The 22,759-nt window shown below is 40.8% G+C and overlaps 1 protein-coding gene across 1 annotated transcript in view; it reads left to right on the forward strand.

The window, feature by feature from the left end:
* The window catches only part of LOC309589202 (L-threonine ammonia-lyase-like), a gene marked incomplete at its 5' end in the record, with an annotated part of 28,436 nt that extends 12,510 nt beyond the window's left edge, over positions 1-15,926 (forward strand). Inside the window, 9 exons of the mRNA XM_082309152.1 lie at positions 40-156; positions 1,060-1,301; positions 2,940-3,105; positions 3,586-3,682; positions 4,584-4,659; positions 5,381-5,506; positions 6,755-6,922; positions 7,226-7,283; positions 15,263-15,926. Of these exons, the coding sequence (XP_082165278.1) occupies positions 40-156; positions 1,060-1,301; positions 2,940-3,105; positions 3,586-3,682; positions 4,584-4,659; positions 5,381-5,506; positions 6,755-6,922; positions 7,226-7,283; positions 15,263-15,361 (1,149 nt within the window). The 3' untranslated portion in view covers positions 15,362-15,926. The remainder of the gene's footprint in view (positions 1-39; positions 157-1,059; positions 1,302-2,939; positions 3,106-3,585; positions 3,683-4,583; positions 4,660-5,380; positions 5,507-6,754; positions 6,923-7,225; positions 7,284-15,262) is intronic.
* Positions 15,927-22,759: the final 6,833 nt, after the last annotated feature.

The following is a 22,759-nucleotide window of genomic DNA, read 5'->3' on the forward strand; positions in this document are numbered from 1 at the left end:
TTTTAGATACATCCCCATAATAACATTTCTATACTCCAGTATTCTAGGCTATCCAAGCAGTATGGAATGGACATCTACCTAAAGAAAGAGTTCCTCCAGTACACGGGATCTGTGAAGGAACGAGGTGTACTTTACCTTCTGACATCCTTGCCTCAGGTATAACAAAATGTCAATGTTCAAAAAGAAATATATTAGTTCTGCTTCACAAAAATGGAGCAGAATTAAAGAGAATTTTACTCATAACGTCCATGGAATCACAGTGTTTCTTGCCTTTTGAACCATTGCACTGAACAACATAGATAGGTCTGCAAGTATCTGAATGTAGAATACTTTATTTATACTTGGCCAATCTGCTGGTGAAATGCTTAAAAATATTTAAAAGAAAATCTGGCAAAATGTAAACATCAACACTTTTCTGTGGCAATTAGGTGAAAATGTTTGTATGAGTACTATGGTTCTGACATGTTGAAACCACTAAACTTTTTGTGATGATGAAATTGAGTTACAATGAGTGATGAGAAGGATCTCGATCACCAATTGATTTTGTAATGAATTTCAGTATCATTACATGAATAGCTTGTTTATCATTTGCTGTAGGAGGTTATTACGTCTCTGCAGCAATCATAATTATAATTGGCATGATACAGCAACCCAGAAACAGTGTTTTTTCCTGCACTTTTGTAATGATATGAATAAATCCTTCTATTAAAGGGAAACCTGAAATGAAATAATTTCACTCAGGCGGGGAAGAGGGACCAGATATCAGCTCTGAGGGGCCAGATATCGGCTCTTCTGGGATCAGCTGGAGTTTTGCAGCTAATTCCAATGGAGCAAGAATTGAACTCGGAGAAGTGCAGGAACAGGGACTGTTCTTGTGCTGTCTTAGCTCTGTGTGTAAGTCCTGAGGTCACACCAGACATGCATATACTGTATCAAAATAACATAATATGATCAGCTAGTAGAGGAAAAGAAGGAAATCACACCATTAGAATGATCCAGGATCATATGGGACAACTTTGTGACACTATATAACATGCAATAAGCAACCCTGTTTTTTAGGATCAGCAAAGAAAGGGGGTGATCGTGGCTTCGGACAGTAACTTTTCCATGGCTGTTGCTTATCATGCCTCGGAGCTCCGTATTCCAGTGTTTGTCATCATGTCAACCAGCACGTCCCCGGCCAGAGTGAAAATGTGCCGTGAGTATGGTGCCATGGTTATATCCTATGGCACTACAGCTAAGGATTCCCAGACGCATGCAAGAAGGTTGGCGCAGGAGAATGGTTACCTCTACCTTGAAGAGTAAGTGGAAAGTCAGGCTGATTGGAAAGATTAGATTAGATACTTGAGCAGCTCTGCAAAAACAATTAGTTTCATTAAAATTTGATCACAGGTCATCAAAAGGTTCCCATTACCTGGAACATGGACAGTTACATATCTGTGAAAAGCTGAAGGCTGATCAGTGAACTGGTGTTCTAACTAGATGTTAGCACGGAAAACATGATTATCTGAAACATTCATTCAAACAGCTAATAAATCTCCATGCCCAGAGTAGTCTCCTTCGGACAGAATTTTCAGTTGTTAGAGAAGTTTTACTCGTAAATTGAATATCCCAGGTCCTCATTCATTTTTGCAGGTCCCCATGGTTTCCCATGTAACCATGGCGGGGGTAACTCTGCAAAGTCAGTTCTGAATCTTATTTGCAAATAAGGCTCCAGAAGAATTTTTCAGGAGACCAGTGATATATTTTGTCCCATGTAAGAAGGAGGAGAGAGCTCCTTCAGTATCTTGATAAAGACAATAAATTCAAGGGTTCAGTTGCCCATCCCACTATGATTTCTTGCCTTCGTCATTAGCTGTGCTACAGGAGTGAAACTTCATTCATCCCATCCTTTCTTGTGTAGTTATATAGAGACTCGCCCTGAGGAATTTGCTGTGTTTTGCTATATATGTGAGGTAACTTCTCAAGAGGGCCTTGGTCTCCACCTTGCAGGCGTTCTGTGCTCTTGTGCTGAGCCTCTCTGTGCGTGTTTAACAGTAATAAAAGCATAGCTTCCTAGTACCCGAACGTCCTGGGTCAAGTAAATCAAGTGAAGTCATTGGATATATCTGTTTGCTTATCCATTTGCCAGAAAAAGCAGAACATATAGGCATACAGAGGTCTCATATTTTTTTTCATATATCATTCTAGATTTACATCGTTACTAACTTTTAAATAAAATGCAAACCAGCTTTTAGAAATAGATCCAAGTCAATCGTGTGACTCCACAGTGGACTTTTCTTCAATGTTTTGACTCTGTTTGTCCCTATTCTGCTCATTATATTACCTTTGCCTGAAAGTGTTTTACCAGTGAGTATTTTGGCACGACTAAATGCTTCTCTTACGCTTCCAGAGTCTTCCAGAGTAATGTGAAGGTATCAGATATTGGCCCTGGATTGTGGAAAGACTTAACTCTGTAGCAATCTGTTTGGTATTTGTGAGGTTGAATGCAGTGCTTAATTCCATGAAAATTCCCATTTATTGCAAACACTAAATTCCACTTATAAATAAAGAGGAGTTTTCCTTTTGAGACTTTGCTTTTAGTTTGGACTGCAACATTTAAAATTTATGAAGCTGAGGGAAGTGATGGCAATGGAAACATGACTTCTGTCTCACCAGCTCTGTAACCACCTGATACTGGTAACAAGAGATAGGTGCTCTTCAGCCTGAAGGCTATTTGAGGGGTTTGTCAATAGCACAGGTTTTCTCCCAGTGGAAGAAAAAGCACATAATGTTCTGTCTGATGGCAGTATCCCGTTGTATCGCCTCCTCCCCTTGTGCTGGTGATTTACTCTCATATATATCTTTTTCTGCCGAACAATGTCTTTAAAGTAGTAGATTGAAGTATTATTGCGTTGACAACTGTGAACCCTGCTGAGCTGTGCCCTTCCTTCCCGCAGGGAGGATAGTGCTGTCTACCTGTCGGGCCTGGGAACCGTGGGCCTGGAGGTGTACGAGCAAGTGCCAAAGCTGGACGCAGTGATTTTCCCTGCAGGAGGCCACTGCGGCTTGCTGGCGGGGTCGGCTGCTGCACTCAAACACCTCAACCCGCATATTTCTGTAATTGTAAGTTTCCTTTCACCTATAAAGTGTTGCAGCTTGGCAGCTTTCACCACAGCTACTTTCAAAAGGCATTGGCATCTAATGATAACACTGCACTGGTATCTAGTGATACGCTGGCAGGTACTATGTATGCTGGGAACAGGGACTACCTGATCCCCTGGGCTTCACCTAGGAGATGTGCCTCTGAGAGCCTGGGAAGCCTCCTGTCCCTTGGCTGCTTGGCTGGATTTAAGAAAAAAATGTGAGAAGGCTCTTCCAAAGCAAATGAAATCCAGTTCCGTGTTTTGAAATAATTTCTTACAGGAAAAGTTTGGCCCTAAATAAGCTCCAGGATAAGTTTAGTGATAGCACAGTTATTATGCAATTTGAAATTAATTGTTAGTTTGAAGAGGAAACTTTGTGTAGCTTTTTTGGTGTCCACTTTGGTGGTGACTTCTGTTATAAATGGATCAACAAAAAAGTGACAACACTTTTCTTCCCCAGGGAGTTGAATCTGAAAGTTTCCCTGTATTGCAACAGTCCTTAAAGGCTGGCCACCCAATTGAAGACCAGGCTTGCAGCAATCATCATTTTTATGGAGGTAAGAAAATGCATTATTCTTTTGGAGGTAAAATAAAGGTTGTAACTGATTTCTCCAGTCATATTATTTTCTCGTTAATTCAGTTCAAACGTATTTTTTAAAGGAAACCTCTGAAGAGTCAGAATTTAATCCAAGCTGTAAGAGCAACTTCTGCCACATTTCCTCACTACCACCCTGGGGTACAATACTACTTCCAGTGCACGTGAAATGTTCAGGTGAATACTTAGAAATATGAGAGTATTTATCTGACCATTGTGCTCACAAGCAGCATCTTAACCAGTGAAGCCAATGGGAAAGCTCTCGTGTAAAAGACTAATTTGTGAAAAGGCAGGAAAATGCGATGCTTAAATATTTAGACTCACAAAACTGATCTCAGAACAACAGTGTTTATATATGATACAGTTGTTTCCACATCATTTGCTCGAAAAACCTCAACTGTTAAGCAGTTTAATATCCTGTTTACCTGATGTTCAACTCTCTGGAAGCTTTGGGTTAAATGGGAGTTTTATAAACAACTCTCTTGGTAAGCTCTGCCTGTCTCTGCACTCCTTTGCTAACTGTCCTGCTGTAGCCAACAAACGCAGTGCCACACTTGGTTCTTCTCTCCTTCAAGCCTCATTGAACAGTGAAAAGTGCTGGGCTGCAGGGTCACTCTCACAGTGCGACTATGCCAGTGAAGAATCATAGTTTTCTTAAAGGGGTCCAAAATGGCAAAATCTTCCTGTGTGATTTGGTCTTTCATTGCCAAATGCATTTTTGTCATATAAAAAATCAAGCAACTTAAGATCATGTAACAGCAGTTTGCTGCACTCATTAAGGGCATAAAACAGCCAGGACTCTAAAAAATGTTGAACTTGTCTAAAGCGGCCAGCTTCATATTTTTGTTTTTTGAAATCTGCAGATGTGAGCGGACTTTGCTTTGGCAGCAATTCTTTGCAGCTGACTGGGAAACTTGTGGATAAAGTTGTTGCTGTGAGGTAGGTGAAGAAAAACAGTGAAATGAATAATACTGGGTGAACGTTGCTGTATATGAAAAATATGCTGTACCACCAGGGGATGGTGGTTCTTCATGTACACTGGGGGAGAGCAGGTTGGTAGGACCTGCCATCATGCACACACTGTGAGAGCATGTTGGTGGTGGGGTGCCTTCACTTCCAAGAGGGGCACTGAAGACACTGAACCCAATCCCACATATCATAGAATCATAGAATATCTCAAGTTGGAATTGATCCATAAAGGATCATGGAGTCTGACTCCCTGCTCCTTGGAGGACTACCTAAAACTAAATCACATGACTAAGAGCGTTGTCCAGACTGATCCCTTTGGCCAAAACTTCACCTGCTGTTAGTACCTGGTCATGCTCTGGGTGTAAAACTTGTCCTTGTTGTGTTCTACAGCACTTGAAGGCAGCCTTTGACAAAACTCTTCTAAATCTTCACAGAAAGGCCAAGCTGGCAGAATATACTTACCACTAGGATTTAGCTAGCACAATGGTTCTAGCAAAAAATGCCACCCTGTCTTTCAGTTAATAACAAGACTGAGATGTACATTCACCCCCAGCAGCACAGCTTTCTGTAACACCACCTTGGGGTTGTACGTACCTGGGAGGATGGAAGGAATCCAGTTATACATAAATGTATTGTCTTCTGCTTCTGGTAGCTCTTTTGATTTGTTTTGACACAACTCTTTGGCCTTCAGGGAGGAGGACATCCTCATTTCGATGCTGAGATTGCTGGAGTATGAACGAGCCACGGTTGATGCAGAAGGGGCCATTGGACTTGCAGCATTGGTTGCAGGGAAGTTGCCTGAGTTGAAGGGTAAAAGGTACGGCAGTTATTGCAAACAGGGAACTGTGGCAAAAGCATGGGGCTGAGTGCCGTGGTCCCAGGAAACGGAGAGAAGCTACTTGTTTTATGAGTGATGAGGCAGTTCCCGCCCCTGAACGGGCAGTGGGCTTATCTGTGGCATCTACTTCAGGCTGAAGAGACTACTCACAGGTCGGAAGACCGTGTTGAAGAAGACAAATGTCAGCCTGGAGACCTGACAAATCTTGTCATTTTCCTGTATTGTCAAATGATTGGGGGGAAAAGCAGTTACACACAGCTCCACGAGGCATGGTCACATCTGCCAGGAGAGCATCCTGCTCTTGTCAGCCTGAAGCCTTCTCTCGTTCCACCTCTGGAAACCAGCCCTGTCTGTGGTGGGACAGGAGCTAGGCTGTCTTCTGCAGTCGATCAGTGACACCTGCCTCCTGGCCTCGAGAACTCCTGCCCAGATAGTCAATGGGATTACCCTTGTACTTAGCGTTAAACGTGTGTGTAAGTGCCTTCTTGCATCTGGGCTTGAGCACTCAGTACTTAAGCAGATTGAGCCTCGGCTCAGGACATAGTCCAGAATGTATTTAAACACACATGCACTCAAGACAAAATAAAATTTCCAATGCACAACATTGTACGCTAAAACACTGCTGAGGCAGTTCTTCAGAAGAGGCTGACAGTGTGCATACAGAGCAGCAACAAATTTCAATGCAGTACAGCTACAATTAAAGGGAAAATGCAAAGGTTTGGTTTTAACGAGGTCAGGTTTGACTCGAGAGAGAGAGATTATCACAGACTAACCATGTGGCTCTTCACTTGCTCTTCAAATATTTCTGCACTCATTTTGTGGGGTTGAGATGGACATAATTAATGGTTACAGAAAGCCTTGAACATACGTTGTCTAACCACTAAGAGGCTGAGACTCAGAACTTTCAGGGGAAAAAATGATGTCGCATTTTTTAAATTTGAAACATACCTAGAATTCTCCAGCTCATTATCTCTAACAAAACTAAAATCTCCAGGAAATGCAAAATGAAAACAAAGTTTGAGACCAACTAATGCAGCCAGCTTCTAGGCTCCCACTGCCTGCCCACAATTGGTACTGAGAGCCAGTAGCCCCCCTGACATGTAATACATATTTATCAAAGGGCAGTCCTAGCAGATCTTAAGCTGATATTGAATACAGTGCCTGTGATTTATGATTCCTTTGCACAGACAAGTGCTAATCAAAAATCCTATTTTTCTCCGTTTTCAGAGTGGCAGTTGTTATATGCAGTGGAAACTTGGAATTACATTTGCTGCAGCAGTGCATGGCTCGTGCCCTGACCCTCGATAACAGAGTGTGCAGATTTTCCCTTGTGCTTTCTGACTGCCCCGGAGACATTTCAAAGCTACTGGAGATTTTGGCTCGGGAAGAAGCAAGGTAAATCAGATTAATAGTAGGGAAATATAATCACAAAATAGAACAAAGCTTATTGAAGATTTGGAGATGTTTCCAAATGTTCTCTGAAGGCAAGTCTGTAAGCAACTAATTAATCAAAGGGGGTTTTATTGTTATATTTCAGAAAACTTTTATTTCCTTCATTTTTGTTCCAATGTGAAAGCACCTTTGCAGCATAGAATAAGTGTCTAATACAGAAAGCAGCAAAGATAGTTACTGTTCAAACACTTACAGAAACTATTTTACAATGACAAAGGATTGTTGTTTATCCCTTATTTGATCTAGAGTTTTGGATATCAAACAAGAACGCACGTTTGTGACATGTGAGCTCTTCACTGTTGAGGTAAGACGAGATGCAATTTCATTTTCTCTAGCAGTACTGACCTCCTCTAGTTTATTCTGTTTTCCTATATCTCTATATGACTATGTTGAAGAAGTCCAATGGACTGTGTACAGTGATTTGGGGAGTAGTGTGACAGATAATTTCTTCTGTGTTATACAGCATCTTGCCTCACCAAATGCTTAGCAGGCATATAAAATAATACAAGACCTGTTTTACCTGCTATTGCAACACTGTGGGTGAAATACTCCAGCTGTTACTATTGCAAACCTTCCTTACGTGGGTGGTGGTGTGCTGGAGGCGGTGAGCAAGCTGCAGCATCGGTCCAGAACTTGAAGAGCCAGCTGTGTAGGCTGCTTGTAATTATATGAGATCAATTTGCCTTAAATGAACACCCTTCACCCTTAAATGTGAATACCCTTACTCTTAAGGAATCCTCATTTTTAACTAGGGCCTCGGTTTTGTACCTTATCCACAGAGAGCACAGAGCAAAACCATTATTCCTTTGTTGAGTATTTGATACAGTAACAGGAAGGAGGTGTTATCAGTTAATGGCATCTCTTAAAAAGATCATTTCTTTCATGGCTTATCTCTTATTTCAACTGGTTTGGCAAAGGTGTGGTTCCACTGATTTCATGCTACTGCTGTCCGAGTCCAACCTGACTTAGTTTGTGAAATCACAGGAGAAAGTCAAGTTAGGGATCTTTGCTAAACAGGCTCAAAACTGGAATTCGGTAATTCTGTTGAGTAAGCAAGTTCTTCTATTTTGTCATTTAAATCTAATTTCTCACCTGGATGCAAAAACCAGCTCAGTATTTTCACTTGTGGCTATAAAGAACAGGTTAGATTAAAGATGACTATAGCAAAGGGCTGCAATGAAGTTTGTGAACGTCTTTCAGAACGTGATATTATCAGTTTTCTCAAGCGTCTAGGACTAAAACTACATTGTTCCGCAGTGTGCCGTAACGACAGGCCAGCCATATTGAATATTCCGCAGCCTGCCGTAAGAATAGGCCGTGGTTTGGGTAACTTGAAGATAACGTGACACTGCATGGGGCAGACAAATCCCTCTGATTCAGTGACTTAGCTCTGAAAAACCTTTTTACTGAAGGCTAGATTCGACAAACCCTGTAACTCTTCTAAGGCTTTCAATGTGATTTTTATGAAGTAAGGCTTGTAGTTTTTATTAATGTTACTAAGTAAATTAAACAAAACCCACTCTCTTAGGTTTTGATTGAGAATATTAGAACAATTTTCCATTGCTCTTAAACCTCTCCCAATGAGGCAGTTTTACCAGAATCTGTAACAAATACAGTCCCTGAATGAAAAACTGCCATGTCCTATTGTCTGCACTTTAAACACAATGTATTTTCACCCACTGTCCACTTCAAGAATCTGATGGTGTTGTACTGCAAGAGGGTTGGAGGGAGGAATTTGCATCCCTGAATAATTTAATTGGATGTTGGATTTGCATGATGGCTTTTAATCAGTCTGGGAGTGGCTGTCGGATAATTAGATGTGAAGTACAAAGTAGTGATCCAGATTTATAGACCTCAGTGACTTTGGAGGCAGCTCTATCTGGTGACACCTAAGGAATCATGAAGCTTTTGTTTGAAAACTAAAACAAGGATAATCCAAAAGGGTGAAATATTCAATTTATCTTTAGGCATCAAAATTAATTTGCTCTAACCAGATATAGAAAAATGTACATATTTTCATAGTAAAGCTAATACACATGGGGGAGGTTTTGCTTTTTTCTTTACTGCTTGTTAAGAGCCAAAGCCGTATGTCAGCAAAGCATTTTAAGCATTTGCTACTAAAGCAGACCTGCAAAGAACTTTGTATCATTTTTGTTGCTGTAAATCACAGCACATTAAATTAAGCATGCATTTAAATCTGGATCAAGAACCAAAATTATCATGGGTTGAACTGGTGGTAATAATAAGAAAGGCTTTACAGCTATACCCACTCCACTCTAATACGTACTTTCGGCTGTGGATATAGATGAAGTGTTTGACAGAACAGAGCACTAAGTGTAGTGGCTTATTTGAAACACTAAATCAGTCCTGTCAAGATTGTTGTCTCAGTATTTAATCATCCTTTTAGATTTACCCCTTCATTTCCAAAGGAGAGAAACTTGGCTTCTAGGCACTGCTTATCAAGAAGATAGTGCTTTTTTTTTTTTTTTCTTTCTAGTGAAATGCCTTGCTGGGTTAGTGTTTATTCATCTGGTGCATGCTTGGAATGCTCCATGGGAAGATCCTTGCTGATAGTCTGATTTCATGGAGTAGTACGGACTTTCTAAAATGAAGCTTTATGTTCAAACTATGCTTTTGGAAAAATAACTTTTGGAACATTTTACTGGCAAAAATAAGAAATTTTTTTTAATTAAAAAGAAAGGATTATGGCTACATTAGATTCAGCTGATTCTTAATGAAGTGCCTTGTACAGTGGGATTGGCTGGTCACGTTCTTTGGAACAATATGGGAGTTTCTTTTGGATACTGCCGGCTCATACCTCCAGTTTAGGTTCTCTTTCCTTGTTGCTAATACTGGATTTCTGTCGTCCAGAGGACTACACCCTAATTCAGTGTCTCCTGAGCAGTTAGGAAATGGCTTCCAGAGTCCCAATATTGAAATAGATAACTCTTAGCAAATCATACAACTAACCAGTCTGGTAGGCTCCACATTTTACAGCTATTGAAGCAGGTTAGATGACCAGCAATATCTAGACAGAAATAAAGATCAGAGCTAAGGAAAAAAATCATTTAGTATCACCAGCTAACTGGATATAGAGATCTAAAGGATTACACAATTCGTGGGAGGAAGCTAAAACTCGTTTCTGTGAACTTTCCCTATTCTTTATCAGTAATATTCCTCAGATTCAATGTGGGACAATTTATTGCTTAAATTGCTTCCATCTGTAAACCTCTTTATAACCATTTAAATCCCTTTAATTTCATATTTTTATTGACTCAGAGAGAAGTCAATGAGCAAAATCAATAAGCGACTTAATAAGGTAAGAACTATCTTTGCTATGAAGCCATGCAAGGCTTTGCATCAGCAGCTTGCCTGCTTAATGGATGTCTCATATTTAGACTCAGGCAACTCAGCTGAAAAAAAAAAAAAAACAAACCTTTGAGCTCATCAAGTTTTTAGAAAAACCTTCTCCTCACCACTGAAACTGCAGCATAACCAGACTGGCAGGTACAGGAGGGTCCTGGAACAGAGCAATGAGGGCCTGCAAGGTCTTGAGGTGCTCCAGCAGCTTTGCAGAGAAGCAGCTGTGGTGGCAGTTTTCCCTCTGACCTCGGTCCTGTTTGACATTATGGGGTTGTCTGGTCTGTTCACTTCAAACCTCTCAGGAGCTTAACTCTGCTGTGGTTTTAAATAACTCAGAAGAGACCAGTTGTAAAAAGAACATCCATCACATTACTTCTCTCTCTGGCTGTGCAGCAAAATACTAATTCATAAATCAAATGTTGCTTTTTCTTTATGATAACATTACACATTGTCCCAGCAGTGCTGGGTTTCCTGGCTCACTTTGTGTGGTGTAATACCTGTTTTTTCCATAGAGTTTATTCACCTCAGGCCAGAACTCATTAAATTATTTTAGTCTGCTCTGGTCAATTTGAGTAAATTCCTTTGGGCCAACTTGCATTTTATAAAAGGCTGAAGGAGAATATTTTAGATTAGAGCCCCCAGTTGCCAACATATTCCACGTTATTGTCCTGTGAAGAGAATACAGAAGAGCACGTAGCTGTCCAGCTACGAGAAGGATGCCATCATTCCTAAAGCATTTCCTGCACAACCCTGGGCAAGGCACTGTTTCCTAGCTTCAGTTCCCCACCTGCAGAATGGAGACACTTGGAGTGGGAAGTTCAACAGTACATTTCTTCTGAGGCCCTCCAAAAGAATTCGGGCATTTTCTTTAATGGCATTCCACAGCAGACTAACGCAGTACAGAATAGCCTGCCCCAGGTGTAGAAATAAGAACCTGACTCCGGGGAGGCTAAGAGTAGACCTGTTGGATTATTGTCTGATTTACGTACTGTGACAGTAAGTTGTTTGTGCTCGTGCTCACTGACCTGAATGCAAGAATATGCCAAAAAGTAAGGGCTCAGGTTGCACAATCAAGTGGCAGCTGTGGCAGCTGTTACACTCTTTCTCAAGCTTGGGGACCATCTGGCAGCTGATCCCCAAACCATACACTGAAGCGCTGTTGCCAAATAATCGGTAATGTGCAGTAACCTACACTGGGTGTTTACTGAATAATTAAAAAAATTGCCCAGTTGTTGATTTTTTTTAATGAAAAGCCTTGCTTTATTTATAGAACTGAAACCAGTGTATATAAATAAAGTTTTCACTCCTAACTCCAGTGATTTTTGTGCAAACAAACCTATACTGTCGCTGAGCCTGATGTATCACGAATATTAAGTTACGTGAATCCTCCGAGACCAACCGCTTGGAATATAGTTTCTAGGACTGAAGAAGTGGGATACAAAGGTTCAATGGATGAGTCGGGGACACAAGGAATTGCACTAGCTGGTTATGATCTATCTTCACACGGAGCCTGGAAAAGCACAAAAAACTGAAATCTTTTGCTTGAGCAATGCTACTCACGTTTTCTCTGCCCTCTAGCACTGGCTTGGCATGTCCACCCAATATCTTTATTTGCACATACAACCTACAGATACCAGGCATCAGAGAGTTGAGAGGCACGCCAAATTAATTTTTAATATCTAGGAAAATATGATCTAAAAGGCAAAGTGCCCACATATGAGACTTGCAGTTAAAGGGGAGCAGAGGTACCCACCCTGTTACCCAAATTATTCAGCACAGAACTTTGCAAATTTCCTCCTTTTGTGAAGTTATGAACTTTCTTCTCTTTGAAATGGAATTAATTCCTATGAATATTTTAATTTATGCATCTGGATTTTGGCGCTGCACAGAGTAATAACTTGCAATCAGTTTTCTCCTTTATCTTTTTTTTCAGCCTTTGTCCTGCTCCCTCAATTATTTCTAGTTATTAAATAAAACCCACAAGACATCAATAGTCAATGAAGACTGTTCTGTCTTCCATTATTGTAGGCCTGCTACAAAAAATCCCAACAGGTTAACTAAACCCTTAGGCTAGAATCAATCTTTAGATTACCTGCCACAGAGAGCAGAACTCTAAATGCAGTAAAAGATCCATCTGGCTGGTTATTTTAACAGTCTTAAAGGAACAGATTTTTTTTTTATTATTATTATTATTATATTTTAATCCAGCAAGGATATAATATGCAGGAGAAAAATGCATAAAATGTACTCATTTTTTGTTGTTGTTTTTTTGCGAGGATTTTTGATACACAGAAAAGAAAGGTCCACTGTGCAAACATGGTCCTGCAGTCAATGAGAGCTCTGCTGGATCAGAAGGCCTATGTCTAGCATTGAGGGCTTGTGGGTTTGAGACAAAGTTAAAGTTTTCTCTTGTTGTCGTGGGTTATCTTGTCTGGAGTATAAGAAACATCAGGCAATAGGTTTTGCCATTTGTTCTTAAATAAAACCAATTTGGAGCACTTACGTTTAGTTCATCAGGAAGTATGCGACCTCCTGTAGCTAGTAGTACCTAGATGACTATTCATCCTAGGTAAATATAATCCTCATATACCTCCCCATGAATATGAGGATTGCCCTGTTGGACACTCAGGTAAATCATACTTCCCAGGTGAAGCGAATAAGAGAGAGGAGTCCTGTGAAGGTAAAACTGCAGTGTAAATTGGCTTAATCTTGAGCAAGAAAGCAAATTCTTGCCTTCCTTGCTGTTTAGATCTGTAGCTGCTCTAAAGTGTAGTGTGATTCTCTGTTCAGTCCTACTGTGAGCAAATGTTCTCTCTTCCTCTATTTGAAAAGTGTAAAAAAATCAGGTAAATTTCTGGAGTTGTTTATTATCGCTGCTGTTCTTATGACTTTTATAATACACTACAGCATATTAATGGCCATATCATGTGTTGGATGCTGTGCACGCACAGAACAAAATGACAGTATTTGTCCAAACTGTTTACAAGCTCTCTGGCTCCAATCTATCCAAGTCTGTCTGGCTTCAACCATTAGCAGAAAGAAAAGGGCAGAGAGGAGGACAGTTAACTCTATAAATCAAAATGCTTTCCCATGCTTGCTCCCAGGGCAGAGCAACTGCTTGCTGCCAAATACTCAAAAGCTGAACCTGGCAAGTCCAGTCTGGTTCCAAGTGCAGCAATTGATTTGCTCAGAACAAAATAGGCATGATTGCTGTGGAAGGGGAAAGAGTTTACTTTTTTTAATTACAGACTCAGTGAGAGATGAGTATGTGCTCTTGAAGATATGACTGCAAAGCTTTAGGGATTTTTTACGAGCCATGGAATAGATAATGGGCATTTGGAACTTTGGTGCCTACATATTCTTTGATATTCGTTTGATACTTTCCCAATCTTTGTGTTCTCTCCTCTTCCCTCATTATTAATTTTCTTCTGTGACTTCCCTGAGATTAAATCCCACTTTTTCAGAGGAGAAAGAAATTGGCATCTAATTTGTGTTCCAAAGAACCAAACAAGAATAGAACTATGTTCAGGATAAGAGGCAAAGAATTACAGAAACAGATCAGAAATGTGGCTTATTTTGTGATGGATATTTAAGAAGCTATAGCCAGTTTTCTAATTAAGTGAGCTCATGGCTGTTTAGAATAACCTGTGTTTTGTCTTCTCATTCAACAGTTTTGCTAAAGGTTTATTGTTATTTTAAGCTCATACCCAGAAACATGAATTCACAAAGTTCTTATTTAGAAATGTCCTCATAAACATATTTGAGTAGAGATAATTTTATTTTTTGCCTTGCTGCTTTCTGTAAAGGCTGCAGCTCTGATAGGAACGTTATACAGAGCATCTGTCTCTAGTAGTCCACCTTAAGGTTACCATGACCAGTTTTTCCTCTATTCTCTCTGGATTTGCCTGTTACAATAAGCTCTCTGTTGTTGCACTCTGACTCATCTTGGATCCTTTCCTCGCTAGATTTCCATATTTCTGTGAGGTCCTTTTTCCACGTGGCACTTTCACCATCAGTGATAATTCCAGCAGGGTCAGCGGTGACGGCAGTTAGTAGTCTAAAACTGTGAAGTATAATTTTCCTTCTGCACCTTCGCATTGGTGCCTCACCTTTTGGTAGTGCCCAGATTTTGAAATGATGCAGTAGAGATGTGAGTGTGTAGAAAAGGGGGACTAGAGAAGAATTGAAAAACTGACATTGAAGTTATTGTCTTCAGTGGCTGCATGACAGTATTGTCAATAATACTTGTGGAGGTGAGTAAAGATTAAAAAGAAAACTATCGAGATTAGGTTTGCCTGTGTTTAGTTTGATTTAGCAGCAGAACGACCATAACAGAAAACTAGAAGTGAATGAGCAAACAAAATATCAGAGTAAAACAAGAAGGGGTGTAAGTAGATGAAACCAGCCAGAATACTGCAGAGACGATGAAGGACTGGGGATAACTCCATGAGAGAGAAGAGGAGGAGAATATAAAAAGCTTGAAGGGTGGAACAAACACTGCCCAGAAACACGGGACATGGGGTGAGGGAAGAGTCAGAGATGGGTGAGGTGGCAGCAGCACCATGTACATACCCCAGGGAACGGAAAAGAGAAGCTGCTGCTGGATGACTTCAGGGAGGCCAACAGTAGACAAGTACTTGCCCAGGAGCCAGCAGAGGATCAGTCTATCTTATTCATACTGTGAAGGCAATAAAAAGTAGGGCTGTTGGAAGGTTTTAAGACCATGCAGAAGGGCTGGAAGAGCCCCAGATGTCTGCAATGTCAGTTTTCTTACCTGCATAGACAGAGGATGTGAGGCCCAGAGTTTTCACATTGAACTGATGAATTTGCTTTTACGAGTGTATTTTAGGATTTCGTTGGAAATGCCTTTGTCTGAGATTGCTGCCATGCCATCAGGAATGTTCCTAATTCTTTTCCCAGGTCACCTGCACCGTGGAGACCAGAGACAAGATCCACACGGCCCAGCTGAGGAACGCGCTCCTGGAACGCTACCCCACAGCCGCCTGGACCGAGCGGTGATGGGCACAGCACAAGGGAAAGGGCCGAGGTCCTCTGACAAGTATTTTACAGAGCCCTAATCTTGAGGCATTCAGAACAAATATTATCTTTCAAAGCTGAACAGTTAGCAAATAGTTTCAGGATATTCATTTCCTGCTCAAAATGTAGTGAATGTCCTTGGGAATAAAGTTAAACTCAAAACTTTAGATTAGCTAAGGGAAACTTCTAGTCTCTGCTGGTGTTGGAATTCAATAATTCATTATCAGCTGGCTGTCTGGATTTTGGCTAGCATGTAGGATCCAATGGCTATCAACAAATAAATAGGGAGAAGGCATTTTTCTTTACTTCTGATTATAGACCTCTCTTAATTTTGATGCCCCTAGCTAAAGTAATGCAGCTCCTTCTGCTGGACTTCGCCATACTACCAGTATAGTAATTTTCCATTTCCAAGCCAGAAGCAGTTCTCCATTTGCTGAATCTGCCTCAGGAGATACATACATGGGTGTGTATGTGGGTTTGAAGACGCTTCTGTTCTGATCTTTGCTGTCATGTGAGGAAAAATTATGCTAATAAAATGCGATTTAAACAAAACCAAAAAACCTTTGGTAGATAAAAGCCAATATTGTATTCATTTTTTTTCCAAGGGAAACTGATCCTATTTATAAAGTAAAGTTCCAAAAGATGTTGCAGCAATAAAAAAAAAGTATTCTGAATATAATTAGACCTGATATGCAGGCCACAAATGTAATTCTTCCCTCTGCTTTTGGGGACTCAGTATAAAAAGTAGCATATAAAAGGGCTTGTGTTTCTTTATAAAAAGGGGTCTCTCCACCTATATGAATTTTGTAATTAGCATTCCACTGATCATCTTAGTCTGCCTCAAACAGACTCTATCCATCTCACCTGACAGATTAAGTACACTGTTAAGAGTGAAATATATTTAAAGACCACATGTTAATAGCCAAAGGCAGTGTCGGAAGGAGAGGAAGCCTAAGTCTTAGGCACGTGGCTAATGCAATTAACAAAGAACACATTGACCTAAATACCATTTTCTTCACTACAGGCAGAGACCAACTAATAAGGTGACAGAGTGGGATGGCAAGAAATGTAGGAGAAATTCAGGCCCACTTCTGAGTGTGTGTACAACAGTCGCCTTTCCACTTGCGCAAAATCCAGTTTGAGACCAGCTGCAGCAAAGCCAATACATACCATTCCAGTTGGTTAAATTTAACCAGGATTGACCCAAATTTTGTGTGTAGGTATTTTAGTTCGAGATCTTAATCCTGCCTCTAGCATATCAAGTTGATAATTAAGTATATAAAATAAATACAATGCATCTAGTAGTGCCCTAGCGAGCCCAGCTGAAAATCCAGCAAGGTCGGAGTGAGCGTCTCCACGGGCTGCGTGGGATCAAATCATTCCAGTTCCCACATGCAGAGCTGGGTGAGCTGTTGCTAGGTGTCCATGAAAATCAGCTTTTACTATAGCTTTCGGAGGAGAAAGATGCTGCAAGCCCATAGGGATGCTCTTTTGCTGTCATATTACAATGTATAGTTTGACCTTCCATCCTGAATCCTCCCCTGCAGCTGGGAATGGGCTTGCTAGTACCTTTCCTTTCCTGGTTCTGCAGTGGGAAACTTTTGTCTCTAAAGCACAAGCAAGAAGTCACATGTGGAAGAGGAGATGCCCTGGCGTAGGCGAAAGCTTTCTCTGCCCTCTCTTAACTCTAGTCCATCTGTAGGCGAGGAAGGGCATCATCCAGAGAGGTAGAGCAACCTAAACAGAGGTTAAAAGAATGAACTGTGCATCCAATCTTACGCAGATCTCATCTGTATTGTATCCACTACTTACAGATATCCAGCTATGTCTATAACTTAACTTGTGCCTGCAAGGTGGGACGAAGAGGGAAGTATTCTGGATGTCTCTGCAGTATTTTCCACTGGGAAATAGTCTGTTTGTTCCTTCTTATTGTGGCTCATGAAGGAGCAGGAGTAGAGAAGAGACTCTCACAAATGGTGGACAAATAATAGAAGTTCACTGATTTGGTCTGGTTTTGGAAGGACCATGTTGGTTTGCACATGGAACTAAAAATTATTGATGCCCCAATGGTTAGTTTCTTTCCCTTCTTGCCATCCAGAATGATGGGTATAGGGCTAGGTCTCCAGAACATGTCCTGTAAATCACAGCCTGTCAGACACAACTCCTTTCTTCACGGTCAGAAGAGTTTAAGAGTCTGTATAGAAATATGCGATTACAGACTACATATTGTGTACGTGCTACTTACATTGAAACAAGCAATGAGGCACATCATCAAAGAGCAGATTTGGGGAGGTAAAACCACTATGAATAAGGGTCTAATTATCCTCTCATCTCTTTTGGCAAAACTCTCAGGAAATTTTGAGGATGTTTCAGGTATCGACATGAGAAGAAAATGGGACTTCATAACCAATATTCTCAGTAATGGCCAACAGCTTCTGCTGTCCTGAGTCCTTGGTTTATTGTCCTGCATTATCCTGGACTTTATTTTTTTTAGAAGCTCAGAGTATTAGCAACTTCTTTTCTAATCAGTGGGAACTGCGTTTAGCAAGTCTTCACAAAACCGGGCCAAGAGATGTAGCAGATAGAGCAACCAAAAATCAATGCACTCAAAATCACTGTAAGATTTTTGAAAACGTGCGGGGCGGGGAGAGGAAAGTGATGTCTAGAAGTTACTCAAAATGTCAAACATGATATATACAGTTTGGGTTTATTTTTATTGTATTAAGTATAAACATAATTTGTAAATCACTCTTCAGTGGTAAACACTTTACATGTGAATATAATGATACCAGAGTTGATTTCCATTCTATATTGCTTCTATGCGAGTCCATTGGCTTTAAAGCTAAGATGAAATACTTCCAAGGGAAAAAAAAAAAAAAAATTAAACATTTAAATGAATGTACGCAATTGGAAAGAACATTGAAATATCTGTGCTGCTAACCTTTTTGCATTATGAAATATAATAGGACTACAGCATTTCAAAGACCTAATAATGGGGTTTTAATGTTTCATTTAAAGAAGTATTTTTATATGAGTGTTCTTATGTACCTTGAAAAAAAAATAACTTTAATGATTATGTAAAAATTTCACAAATTGTTAAATCAGCAAAATGTAAATCTAAGCATTGTATTTATTTGAAAAATAATTAAAATTATGCTATGCCACCTCAGCAGTGAAAGATTTGTCATTCTCTCATATGGTACTGACAGCAGCCTTGCATTAAAAATTCAGAGTTCATTTTTTTTTTCCTTTCTCTGTCAGTGACATTAAGACGAAATCCCCAACATCCGTGCACGGGGAGCTCTGGGCTGCCAGGGAGGTGAGCACAGCTGGGCAGGACTGCTGCTCTTGCCCTGTGGAGTGGGATGGGAGACTGCCAGACGGCTCAGCAGCATGGCTGGGTGAGCATCTCTCCCTACCGGCTTGGAAAGAGACTCTCTTTCACATAGTGGGCCAGGTGCAAATGCCACCTTGTTTGTACGTGGCTGTGTTCCTGGGCAATGCGTCGAGTCTGGGTGCGGAGGTATTCTGGGCTGGGCTTGTGTGGGCAAACGAAGTCCATGGTATCTGGTGAATCGGATCTCAGAGATACTCATCACAAATATTGTGAACTTTGGTAAACCAGTCCTTCAATTTCAGGGTGCAGCAGACTCCACCAGCTAAAATGCGTGTTTGTGACTCCAATGGAAGAGGACGTGCTGACTCAGGTAATTCTGCTAGAGTGAAGCTACTTAGCTTTGGGAGCAGTCCTAGGAATACAAAGTTTGTCAGGGACACAGCACAGCTTCCAAGGACTGATGCAAACAAGGCATATTTTTAATTGAAACAAAACCTCTTCCCACATTGATTCCTTAATTTCTTCAGCCAGGTCCTGTTAGCTCTGGATTAACATCTAAAGCTCTGTCTGTTTACGTAGCATGAGGAGAAGTTCATCTCCCCATGCAGGTGGCGTGTCCTCACAAGTAGCACCTTGTCATCTAGCCTACGACTTCTGGAAGATTTAGAAACATGTGTTCCTCCTTGCCACGCCAAAACGCTGTAAATGCGTTTGACACACTATATCAAACTTTTGCTAGATCCAGACCTAGGTATGTGGTTTAGTGATCAGAAAAGAAAACCGCAAGACTCCGGGGTTGGGCTGTAATTCCTGCCAGTCATTTATTTGATGGCCTTGGTTCTCCTGTTGCCTTCTTTGCTCTTTGGTTAACTGTAAGCAGTCTGCCATGTACAGGATATTGACGTTTGCCGTTTCTTTCTAGTACAAACCTTTGCTTTCATGTGCTCCCGACTTTTTGCTACATCCCGGTGGAGGGGGAATCCTGCTGAATGTTGTGCCCTCCTGAGCTGATGAATTTCCCATCGTTCAAAACCACTTCACTTATTTATTTATTTTAAATAAAGCTGCAGCAAAAATTGGTGGCTGTGGTTGGAAAACATCCTAATAAAATACGGATGTTTTGAAGACATTCAACAATGATCATACATAACGACAGGGTCCCCAAACCCATACAGCCTGTCTCTCTGAAGAAAGGAAGAGCTGGGCAAGCCCTTGAGGGGCAGAGCCAGATCAACGACACCTGAGTGCATCCACAGAAGGGATATGAGGGGCTTGCCCTGCCCCCAGGGGGGAAGGGTACGTTGGCGAGGGGTTTCAGCTGTGCTTTGGTGTTGTCTGAAAGCTCTTCTAGATGCAGGTACTCTTATTTGTTGGTTTTTTTTTTTAACTGCAAACATTTTAATCTTTCACGCTTCTGAAATTTATGGAAAAGAGTGTTGTTTGCATGTGGTTTTTCTTTTGAAAAAAAAAACCAAACTTTTAAGGAGTCTAGAGTGTGTTTAGGAGGAGATTTTAACTTGTATGGTTTCTAAACTTGGTAAATTTGTCTCCCTGTCTATTCCCTCAAGGGGCACATAAGAGGTTTTGCTTTGAGAGAACAGTCTCGAAGAACACTGATAAACGATGCAACAGTATTCCTTATACCTCTCTTTCCTCCTCTCCCCTCCTCCTTCCCAGTCATGCGCGTGCTGTAGTTGTGCTGGGAGTTGCAGGGGCCTTGTAAGGTCTAGCACAGCACGCGGGTTGTGCCGTATCACTGCCTCGCCTCTGAAGAGCAATACTGAAGGGAATGTTGAGGGGGCTTTTGTTGCTTTTGCTTTCAACAAACCATGACAATTTCTTGAGCTGTTCATGCAGGCTTTGCATACAGGCACCAGTCTGAATAAACGTGTTGCTGACAAGATAAACTGAATGTATATGCTGTTGGCCCTATGCCAAAAGTTTTCATTAGTCCTCAAATGAGTGGAGTCATTAAAAAAAACCTCTAGAAAAATCTCTTTATTTTGTATGTGGAGCTTACCTCCTGGGAGGCAGGGGAATAAAAATGTACAAGCTTGTAATTAACAGGCGAAAAAGCAAAGAATTTTTTAAACTGCGTAGCCTTGTAAATAGTGAAGTGAGACTGATGGCTTCGTTAACGAGGGCTCATATACAACAGTACTGTAATTAAAAAATGTGAGTTGATGTTCCCTTCTCTTTATTCAAACATGAGGTGTAAATACAGAAGGAACATAGAATTCGGATGCTCTCATTCATGGAACCATTATTGCACTAGTTGGTTACTTTTTTCTTTGCAAAGGTCATTTGCCTGGAAACCTTAAAATCAGTGAGCTAAAAGTTGCTTTCCATAACATGTTCCTTTAAAACCTACTGTATTTCTGTAGAAGGTCTGCAATTTCTGCCCCCCGCCCCGAGATCGTGCCAGAACGCCCACAAGCAGCAGGCTGTAGGACGTCGAAGACCTTGCCTATAGTGGTCAAACTTACTGCGAACTCTACTACGATGGTCAACAAGGCCACTCCCCCAGCTTTAACTGGGCTCTGTTGCCGTTCAGGCGACCAGCTGCCCAGCCCCAGGGCAAATTAAATGCCCTTAATGAACCCTTGGGTATTTCCAAAGGCTGGCCCAGTTGCCTTCTGTTTTGTTTAGAAAAATCTAGGTCAGCATGAAAGAGAGGCAAAGCAAGACGATGTATTGTAATTCTGAGAGAGGTTTTTCATCACTCCCGTGCAAAAATGAGCTACGGCCTTTAAGGCTTTAGAAATAGTTCTTGGGAACAGATGGGGGAGACATCTCGTTGCCTCTATTCAGACTCAACAAAGTTTCTGAGCTGATGCTGCATTTCCTGACCCAGCTTCTCATGAACAGACCTTGACCTGAGGAGTGATTTGCCAAACATGCTGAGCTGGATTACTCACCTGACTTTAAGAAGTACGTTACACTGATTTCCACGTACTCACATATATTCTGATTTAAAGGTGAAAATGGATCTGGGTAGTTTCTTTCTGTTTTCTCCTGCAACACAGTTACCAAGCAATCACAGTGTAAAAGCACTGTTGTAAGCAATGTGGTTATTTGTGACTTGTATGAAATTATTTCCTTTGATCACCAACACAGGTCAAATAAATAATGACTTATTTTTGTATATGCTTAGAAAAAAACAGGCACTGTTGTTTTACATTTTCTTGGCATCTGCTTTACATTATTAGCATAAAGCATAACCAGTTTTGCACATAGGCTTTCATAGCACGGTTTTTGGGTTTTTTTCTGATGTTTTCAATTTGAAATGGACGGCTAAACAATTTATTTCTCTTCGGTACTCTCAACAGCCTAGTAGGCAGAAATATCCATCCTGAAAAACCTTTCTTAATGTCAGCTTAGCTTTCTTGGTGGTTTACTTTCTTATTTAGTGGTGTTCTTTAATAGTAGAAGCCCTTCTGCAAGTTTCATTTGGTTTTCCTTTTGGCAGGAAGTAATATTTTGAAACTTTTTTTTTTTTTTTTTTACAGTGAAGTACTAACAGTTGCAAGTGGTTTCCTTGGGCAGGGCAAGTGGGTTGGGTGTCGATGTGGGAGGTGTTTGACACTCAGCCTAGCCTTTCAGCCGCGGCAAGAACAGAAGCGGACACTTCCGTTGCTCTCCCCTTTTGTTTAGGAAAGGGCATTTTGATTGCAGTGGAAAGAATTGCTCTACGTGATTAAGAGTAATCCTTTATTGTCGCTATTAGGGTGGCCCGGAGAAACGCTTAGGTTTCCGAAGAGCCTGTTACTAGCCATGAATGTATGTCTTTATGGGCTTAGTGAGTTGTTGACCTGGATTCATGCTTCTGCAGGCCTTATTTATAACTAATTTTTAAAACTAATAATTTTGTAAAGTATTATGGTATGTTTACCTTGCTGCGATGTTAGGGACACTATAAACAAATATTCAGAAATGGTATCTCAATATTATTTTGAATCTTGTCATTCTGCTAGTTTCTTTCTTTTCCTCAAGGCTGTTTTACCTTGAAAGCTAGTCAGCATTGCTTATCACGTGCTTCTCGG

This window comes from Platalea leucorodia (genome assembly GCF_965183815.1).
Source record: "Platalea leucorodia genome assembly, chromosome: 4".
NCBI lineage: Eukaryota > Metazoa > Chordata > Aves > Pelecaniformes > Threskiornithidae > Platalea > Platalea leucorodia.